This window comes from Cyprinodon variegatus, unplaced genomic scaffold (assembly GCF_000732505.1).
Source record: "Cyprinodon variegatus isolate N-32 unplaced genomic scaffold, C_variegatus-1.0 Scaffold1209, whole genome shotgun sequence".
Taxonomy (NCBI): domain Eukaryota; kingdom Metazoa; phylum Chordata; class Actinopteri; order Cyprinodontiformes; family Cyprinodontidae; genus Cyprinodon; species Cyprinodon variegatus.
The window spans coordinates 122,861-132,632 of NW_015151662.1; the positions used below are offsets into that span (position 1 = coordinate 122,861).

At 40.5% G+C, this 9,772-nt stretch overlaps 1 protein-coding gene across 2 annotated transcripts in view; it reads right to left on the reverse strand.

Moving 5' to 3' along the window:
- Window positions 1-320: 320 nt before the first annotated feature.
- The window catches only part of otud7a (OTU deubiquitinase 7A), a 54,428-nt gene continuing 44,976 nt past the window's right edge, over window positions 321-9,772 (reverse strand). For both annotated transcript variants that reach the window (XM_015401311.1, XM_015401312.1), the window contains exons 11-13: window positions 5,849-5,963; window positions 5,340-5,424; window positions 321-3,533 (exon numbers count right to left, since the gene is read on the reverse strand). In XM_015401311.1, the coding sequence (XP_015256797.1) occupies window positions 1,968-3,533; window positions 5,340-5,424; window positions 5,849-5,963 (1,766 nt within the window). In that variant the 3' untranslated portion in view covers window positions 321-1,967. The remainder of the gene's footprint in view (window positions 3,534-5,339; window positions 5,425-5,848; window positions 5,964-9,772) is intronic.

A 9,772-nucleotide genomic window follows, 5' to 3' on the forward strand; every position in this document is an offset into this window, starting at 1 on the left:
TGCAGCTGTGATTCCAGTTAAAGGTTGATCTATAAAGTGTTTTTTTTTTAGTTCACATTAGCCTGTGTTGGTTTATCAAATACAACCTCAACAAAAAAATAAATATATATTTTGTTGTAACATAATGAAATGTGGAAACATTTAACAGGTATAATTACTTGAGTTACTGAGTAACACAATGTTCTACCTGAATAAGAAAGAGGAGAACACCAAACATTTCGCAATACGTGTTAAACTAGTTCCACCCCATTTTGAAACCAAATAATACACAGACACGGCAGGTTTGTAACAATAAACTATTTTTTTTTTTCATATTTACATTTGTACCTAATGTGCAAATCAATAATTTAAAGTAGTGTAAAACTCTCAAAGGAATACAAAATCATGTCTTACAGTCCTAATAAGGTGGGAGTCCATGAACTGGTCACAGAGAACAGGGGAGCAACACTGCAGTGTGTACAGGAGAGAGACAGAAGCAAACCCAGGGAGCAGTGGACATCCTTGGCCAGGACACACTTTGTTAAGGACAGCATGGCACATTATCCAAGCATCACCAGGACAAACAGCAACACAAACACTGCATCTTTACAGTAGTCATGTCAAATGAGCAGAAAGCACTTAGAGGCTGCAGGTTATCTTTAGTATTATTATTTTTTTCTAATCTCTCTTAAAAATCCCACTGATTGGTTAAAGCACTGAAGATCACAAAGGCTTGAGGTGCTCATAGCAGCAGGTGCTTTTTTTTTTTAAACGGCCTCTGGATGCGGAAGAAGAACAACCTCACACTAACCTGGTGACTTTTTTTTTTCTTTCTTTTGTTCTTTAATGTTTCACCTGCAGGTCACCATGTACCGCAGTGCTGTTAGCATGATTGCACATCGTGTTGTGTGGGAACGGGCGTGTGGGGGCAATAACGCTTCAGACAAAAAAAAAAAAGCAAAAAAACATCCGCCGACTGTCACGACTCAGAGTTTGTCTCATCTAAACACATTTATAGAGCAGATCTGTCAACAGGCAACTAAGAGAAACACCACGGCCACTGCATATTTGAGAAGCAGTTGTAAAGTGTTTGGCACAGAACAAGTTGAAAATTTGGACTGTAAATATTAGTTGGGTTTTCCTTTGTAAAGAAGCCAGCTTGGCAGTGCTTGTAGATTTTAGGATACGTGCATAAATGTGAAATATGGTATTACAAAATATTATGATTCCAATTCTGACACAGAAACCCCTTCAACATGAAAAAAGCAAAAGTACACACAACAAATGAGAGATAAACATGTCATCCTAATCCAACAGTACAGTCTAAAACTCGTACACATGTTTAATTTCTGTATTTCAAATTCGTTTACAAAAAGTACACTGTGACGTTCTTTTACGGGTCACACAAGACACAGTTAACCTACAGTATCCATATTATTGGTGCATAGACAAAACCGGGAGAGTGTAGCAAAGAATTACCAATTTATTGCTTTAAAGTCTAATATTAACCCCCCCGTTAAACTTCTTTTGATTGCAAAACAACTACAAATATCCCACGGAGAACCAGGCAGAGGTATTGCATTCAACTGATTAAAAGAGCTAAAATGTCCCTTCCTGATGAGATGCAAATCCTTTTGCACTTTGAAAAATAAAGAGCTTTCCTGCACATAAATTTACATCACAGAGATAAACTTTTACTCTAAAACAAGTAAAAGACTAATTTGATGGGACAGAAGTAAAAAGAACTAAAAAAAAAAAAAAAAAAAAAAAAAAAAAGAACCTAAAATCTGGCCAAAGCTGCTCACTGTATCAAGTTCTGCTTCCCTCGTTGTGGGGTAACAAGGAAGCGGGGACAGGAAAGCGCGAGCATCACTCAATTTACTCAGAGAACGTTCACGATCGTGTTTCTTTTTTAAATGCAGAGTGCAGATGGTGTTGTTCCCTCAGGTCTCCTGCGGCCGCGTTAATGGTGAACTTAGCAGTGATGGCTATGCAGGCCTATGGCCTTTGACCTCCCTCTCCCTGCGCTTCAGCTCCTCCCTGTAGCAGTAGGAACAGTAGTTGTCCGTCTCCGGCCTCCCGTAGAAAGAGCAGTTCTCTCTCTTGCAGCGGCGCTGCTGAAAGCAGTACAAAGGGCTCCCGGAGCTTCGCCCTTTGTTTTTTTCTTGGCCGAGCCAGCTGTGAGGCATACTGTCCTCGTCGGCGAACTCGAGGCAGTCCTGAATGTCTCCCGCGTTGAATCCATTGGTGTATGTGTGGGACTTGTGTTCGCCGGGCATATTGTAGGAAAGGGTCTCCATGGTGTTGACTGTGCGGACCCCTGACAGGCGTGCAGGGCTGTAGCTCTGGGAGGAGAGCGTGCGGTTCTGCTGGGGGTAGGTGGCGCATGTCTTTAAGGTGCCCACCACTGGCTTGAAGGGCTCGTTTTGGAAGATGGAGGATTGCATGTTGACATCTTGTAAATGAATCACGCTGTGCCTCTGGATGGGTGGCGTATGGCTGTAGTGGGCGGACACAGGGATGGGTCCGGTTCTTTTAGCACCGATGCTGGGCGAGGAGTAAGGCGCAGGGGCTGGGACAGGGGTTGGATGGGAGACGTGATGTGAGCTTGGGGGAGGGGTTAGAGGAGGGACCTGGACAGAAGAGAGGTTTGCTGAAGGTACAGGACTGTTTCTGCCCTGCATCTTGAGACTCAGCAGGGGCGGTGGGTTGTTGTAGGTGTGGTGGGGCAGGATGGGAGAGCAGCTCTCCGGAGGAGAGCTATCGGACCTCTCCCTCTGGAAGACGCTCTCATGCTCCATCTTCTTTATTGATACCTCAGTGGTGACGGGAGGCTTCTTCTCGGCCTCCTTCCTCTTCTGCTCCTGCTCCTGGCTAAAGCGCTCCTCTGCATTTGTCAGATAGTAACTGATCATCTCCTCATGGAACTGGTGTCTATGGCTGGTCAGCAGTAGCCCCGCAAATATAAATTTGCGCTCCCCCTGCATGGCAGCCCGCAGGATGTTAAGGCTGAGCTTGACATCTGTGCTGTATTTCCAGTTTTCCAAGGATTTGTCCCCTGAGCTTCGCCCAGTGCTGTCCTGTCTTTCGGTTGGGGAGGAGCTGGATGGCCTGTCTCCCTCTGTAGGCGATGGACTTGTGGCTTTTTCGGAGGAAGTGGAGCTGGTTGAATGGCCTGAATCTTCCTTGCCTCCTTTGGTTGTCTTTGACTCCTTCTTCTTTGACTTTTCTCCTCCATTTTCTCCAGTACGACCTGAGCCAGAGTTTGACTTGTTCATTTTTCCATGCACAAGTCCTCCCAAACCTCCCATGTTCTTCTTCAGTTTGATACCGAGTGTTTTGCTAAAGCTTCCTAATCTGTTAGCAACAGAATCAGTTCGACTTTTGTCCTTGTCCTTGCGCTGCTTGTCTTTGTCCTTTTCTTTGCTGGACTTGCCCGTGTTTATGTTGGAGTTGCTGCCGACAGACTCGCGGTCTGATTCCATGGACTCAGCCAGAGACTGGACATCCTCACCTGCAGAGGCTGTTGGAGACTCTGGCTGAGCCAGGGGAGCCTGTGAAAAAGACGCAAAAAAAAAAAAAACTTTTAGAAAAGGAAACTACAGATTCTCAATAAGGGATACTCATATCACCCTATTTTATGTAATGCAGCCAAACACATTCAAATGGAAACAAAAGGATATAACGTTTTCTTTTTTTTTCTTTTTTTTTTTTTTACAATTGTTGTAATAAAGGTTTTGTGGTGCCACTGTATTCACTATACCAAGCTTTATTTTACGACTCCCCTGTATTTAACATTATAATTGAACGTTATTGATCTCACACTAGAGAAATCCACCTCTGCATTTTAACCCATCTCCTTGGGGAGCGGTGGGCTTCCATTGTGCTGCGCCCGGGGAGCAGTTTGGGGTTAAGGGTCTTGCTCAGGGACCCGGGGCAGTCTACGGGAGTGATATGTGCTTCAAATATTTCCACAACCTTACTGAAAACTTGTTTGTCCTGTTTCATGTTCTCCCTGATGCTTTTTGTTTTCTACTGTGCCAACAAACCTTTACAGGTCAGCTGGATTCATGCTAAGCTTACGCACAGGTTTATTTGATCAATTAAGTGATTTAAAAGTGTCTGTTCACACTGGATTTTATTTAGGGAGTATCAGAGAAAATACTCTTCATACAATTAAAACATACAGAATGAATTGTATATTGACAATGCATAGTTGAGGATATATTTTAGATAAGGTCAAAATATCTGGCTCTCCACATATGGAATGAAATACATTCTTAATCTATAATGTCAACAATTTGTAGACACAACTAAAAAGAGAAAAAAAACATTGCATTGCAGATGCATTGATAGTTTTTCTCTTTCAGTCTGATACCAATAGTTGGGCTGTGCCTACTGGCGATACTAATCCAAACGTAGAATTGAAGTAACTAGATCGCTGCAACTGTAATAATGTGTTTAATATTAATGACTAAAGAAATGAATGGCTCAGAATGCTGGATTGGCTTCAGTCATACAATATTCAGTCAAGCAAATTAGTCCATATCAGTGCAGATATCTGATCCTGGTATTAGATTGGTACCTCTCTAATCTAATCATTTCATTTGGTTAAGAATGGTTATTGCAACCATCTGCTAAAATAGTACTTGCTGTCTTCTTTTTTGGGTAAAATGGAGAGACAAAGCTTTTATTGGTTTCCCCACTGTTTAACTTGCCATTAAATGTATTTTCAGAAGTTAGTTCTTTTAGTGTACAGCCCATGGGACCATATTATGCAGACAGATTAAAAGTAAAAATATTCTAAACCTTTTCTTTGTGCACGATCTAAAGTTTGACCTTTGACCCAAAGGCTACTCAGTTTTAAAAAAGGAAAGTATCTCAGCAAATAAAACCTGACTGTGCCAAAATGATCCTAGGCACTTCCGATTTGTCACAGTTTCAATACAACTGTGAAACTGGCTCAACTATAAAATATTTCTTACGGCACATAATTAGCTTTTTTTTTTACAGGCTACAATAATATCAAGCTTGATTCAACTTTACAAAGGACTTTTAAATAGGACCCTAATAAAAGCCTTCAAGTTTTTAAATCATTGCAAGGCCGTGCAAAAAGAACAGTAAAGACCTAATGCAGACATCTAAAACATAGTTTGCAATTGAACTAATTTTCTGTTTTTTATTTCTCATACCCTCAAATGTGAGAGATCACCACAGTCTGACACCAACTAAAAATGATCAATAGGACTCTAGGGGTTTAAGAAACATCTGGAAGAAGGGTGTCTCTCAAAAGCTAATTTAACCATGACAAACATGACACACATGTGAGAAATGGACAACAAAAAAGCCCAAACCCTCACCCTTGTTTCAGAGGGGATTCGGATCCATGTTACATTCATGTAGTTGTGCAGCAGGTTGAGTTTGGCCTCCAGAGACAAGATCAGACTGCAGAGGAATATACATAAACATGTTTTAAAAGAAGAAAACACATTCACATGTGACAAAACTCCATATAACTCTATTATCGTAAATCGTGAGGAACTAAAAGAACAAATATGTTGAGCTATATGAATAAAATCTGCATTGCACTGGTGAAAATCCATGGAGACGAGGATAAAAGGTTAATTTAGCATCTTTTTTATGCTTTCTGAGGACACCTCTTAAATGGGGTTCTTGGCTCAGATCCTTTGCTCTTATCGATATCTATTTTAAACAACCTAAAGCAAGAGTCCATAATCCCTGTTAAATTCCACCACCCAGCATGTGCAGAGCTGATGGCTGCACTGACAGACTGATCATAACTGGGACTTCATTAACAGTGAGAGTGTCTGTGTGCACTACTGAGAAATATCACATGTTTAGGACCTACTTGGCTAGTTTGGTGTTATCGTTGTCGTCTCTTCCCCACTCCCAGTCTGTGCCAGGATCTACGGCAAAATGAAGTGCCAGCAGCTTGTGCTCGGAGTCTGTCAGAGGGATAACAGCTGGAAAAGGGACATAAAAGCCTCATTAGTCGGATCCACCTTAATCTACGGAGGCAAGGCTGCATGATGCTGTTTCTCACATGAAAATGCGGCACAAAAGTACAGTATTTTTACATTTTTAGCCCTAAATCTGAAAAACACCTCAAATATATAGAAAATCTACTGGCTGGAATTCAAGCCTTGATGAATTCAAGCCATTTATGAACAGCTAAATCCAGAGTTTCTGCTCTTTTTTCACGTCGAATTCTGTAGTATTTCCCATTTCCTCATTCTTTAGATACTAATTTCAACTTCAACTCAATTGGATTTTAACCCAGTTTTGAAAATTTAATGCAAAAGTTCACTATAAATGTGAAGCAGATATTTAGACTGGCCAGATGGACGGATGGAAATATATCTATTTAACCTACGAACAAAAAAAGATACATCCTTAAATTCCAGAAGACTAAAAACACATTAAAACATAGTACATAAATCTAATTCCATTGTTTTTAAGATTTTTATAGACTAAACAGAAATCCCATAAACCTAAGTTAAATAATGACCAGGTTATGCAATACTTCTGTGAAGCTTTAGAGCAAAGTTGACAAAGATAGATCAGCTGAACACTACGGAAACCCACAGGTGCACACTTTAACGGAGAAGCAGGACAATAGATCTCAGACAGTTAGAGAATTTTTTTAATTAACCGAGTTACACTTGTTGATTTGGAGTTTATTCCTGCCTAAACCTGTGAACTATAGAGTGTTTTATGTTCCGGTGGGTTTTATGATATTTCTTCAGTTTTGTACTTTCTGTTGTTGTTTAACTTCCGCTTCATAGATTTACAGTAAAGCTTGCCTTTAATTTGTTTAGTGACAGATCAGGATCAGAAGCAGTTATAAAGGTTAAAATGTGTAGAATTTTGTTGCTCTTTTCACCCTGGATATAAAAAAATGACAAAATTGCTTAAAAAAAAACAAAAAACTAACTTAATCTGATTCGCTACACTACTGACTTGCAGCATGTGGGTTATAAGCACCAATCACAGTACTGAAAACAAAACTGACCCACATCCAGAGTTGCTCTTAGGGGGGGATGTGTCTTTATGCAATGCAGGGTTTTACAATCTTTATATACATATTTTCCCTCTGAATGTGTGGGTGAAAAAACAGTGCAAGATGAACTAGCTGGCCCACAGGACAGCTCTCATCAGGCTACCTAGTGTGGGGGCTGTTGTCTGCATGACTGTAAAGCAAGACAGGCTGTTGGGCCTGAGGACAATCCAGCCTTCCCTGTCAAACCCAGATGGAAGACACAGTCACCTCCTGGCTTCATCAATTCTTCCACTGCCAGCAGGCTGCTGTGCTCTGCAGGCTTCATGGAGGGTGAGAGGACCAGGAACAGTTATCTCTACTGTGCCCAAATGGACAATTCAGGCCAAACTCTGCTTTTAGTAGATTTTTCTGCATAGTTACAGAGCTACTGTACTGCTGCTTCATGTGTTCTCTCAAAACAATGCTATGAAATACAGATAGATGGATAGACAGATAGATTTATAGGAAATGTAGTGTATTAGTGTATTAGTCCTGTTAAATGTAAAGTGACCAAAATCGAATGTCTCTGCAATTTGAAAGTTGCATTTTATATATTGAAATAGCGTTAAATTCTTGTTAATTTGCAAGTCTGTTGTAAAGGCAATTATTTGTCGAAACCTATCCAATAACACATTTTAGTGCAACTTTAACTTAAAGTCTTTTAAGGTATGTCCACCCGAGTTAAAAGCTAAAGATATCTTTTTTTTATTCTTTCTTCTTCTTCTTCTTCTTCAAAACAGCCCAGAATTATTCTGATTCAATGAAATAAATCTGCTTTCCAGCATTTCGGTCCTAAACCATTAAAATGCTCTCATATACAACACTCCATTAGAGTTATGGCTGCATGTTGTATGGGTTTTATTTTGTGGTATCCGAAACAAAGGGGTTTTATACAAGTACAGACCACAAATTTGCTCATTTTCTTTGGAAACCATGCCTCATTTACCTTCCGTTTCACAGTGGCATAAAACATTGTCTCAGTCAATCACATTAAATCCCAGTATTAACCATTGAACTTTGTGGTTGTAAAGTGATACAATGTGGAAAAATTAAGACACTGAATTTAAAGCTGAAATGACAGCTTAAGTCTAGTCAAACCCTTACAAGAGCAACAATAGGTGAATGGATGACTAATAAGGTTTGTTTAGAAATCTCTCCTGTTGTGTTAAATCTGCTGTCCCTGTGGCACGCAATGCACTTTGCAGTAACTCCCAATAACAATGCATTACTAACAGTAATAGGATGCTGGCATGCCACTGAAGGAAAGGGGATTCCTCTGAAAGGAGTCCTTCCAAGAACAGCTCTGCCCATAAAGTTCTGTCTGAATTAAAATGAAGCCAAGGAGAAAACAGGGAACTAGCTCCACCCTTAGTTCCCACTCGGGTTCTGCAGCCACCAAGCTGAGGGCTGTGAGGTGGTGTCCCCTCTCCCACAATGCTCTCTTCCTCCCCTTTTCTTTGTTTCAGAGTGAAGTGTGTGTGTGAGGAGAACACTCATCTCCTACAGCTTGATCCTGGTCCAAATTCAGAATATGCCCTTTGCCAACTGAACTCAGGTTGACAGAAGTGTACTGTAATGTTTTTGCTTTTTGTTATTTACTACCCCCTTATGGCAGCAATGTTTCTATTATCCTCCAATGACAGTTTTGCAAAGTGTGTGCGTGGGGATGACATCATAGCCCTCTCTGACATTGCAGTCACCATCATACAGTAGGTGGTACCTTACTGACCTGGCTTTGCAAACTTGATTCAGGAATGACAGAGACAAGGGGAGGACAAGCAAACATGGGTGTAACCTGCAAAGAAATAACTGCTGGAGATTAACTTCCCTCAGCTGACATTTGGCAAATCGTCATGGAGATAAAACGTATTCTTCTGGTTTGTAAAGAGAGAATCTTTAAGACACCAAACCTCCTGCATTATTTAACTCCGCTTTAAAAGACAGTGTGCCTATGTTACATGATGTGACTTGCAACTTTTAGTATGTGAATCTCCTACACTGAGATTCAAGAACAGTTTGTACAAATGGGAAGAATAACACATTCAAATTCCAGAGTTAGTGCTCTGCACAGCTGCAGATTTGAACCTCTAAATCACCAAAATAAACTGCAATGTGGCGAATAAACCCCCTCTGATTCCAACTGCAGAATAAGGGACATGACATTTTATCAGTGTTTTAAAAAGTGACTCACAATTTAAAAAATCACAAAAATCTATGTCTATGTGTAAAAGTTATAAAACTTTTTTGTACGACAGACCAACAAAATTAAGTACCGAACTGGAAATGTTTTACATCTTAAATCTAAACTGAATTGATAAAAATATTCAGTCCTCTTTACTCTAGAGCGGAGAAATACTGAAATACAATTCAATGAATCAGGTCAAAAAAACCTTAAGTGTGGTTTCACCCCATTGTACAGTAGCAGCCATTCAAAATGGCCCTTCCCAGTCCCAGCAAAATTCCCACCAACTTCAGGCCCTGGAGTGACCCCCTCTTGCTTATTCTTTTTTTACTGTGAATTCAACCTTTCTCTGAATTACAGGGTCTGACCAGAAGATGACGCTTCTCTTTCGATCTTATCTTATTGACAGAAAGAATATTTTGGTACAAAGATGGATGTTTAAAAAGGAATTGAAGGGGGACCAGCCAAGGACCAGTCAAGGATCAACCAAGGACAAGCCAAGGACCAACCAAGGACCAACCAAGGATCAGCCAAGGACCAACCAAGGACCA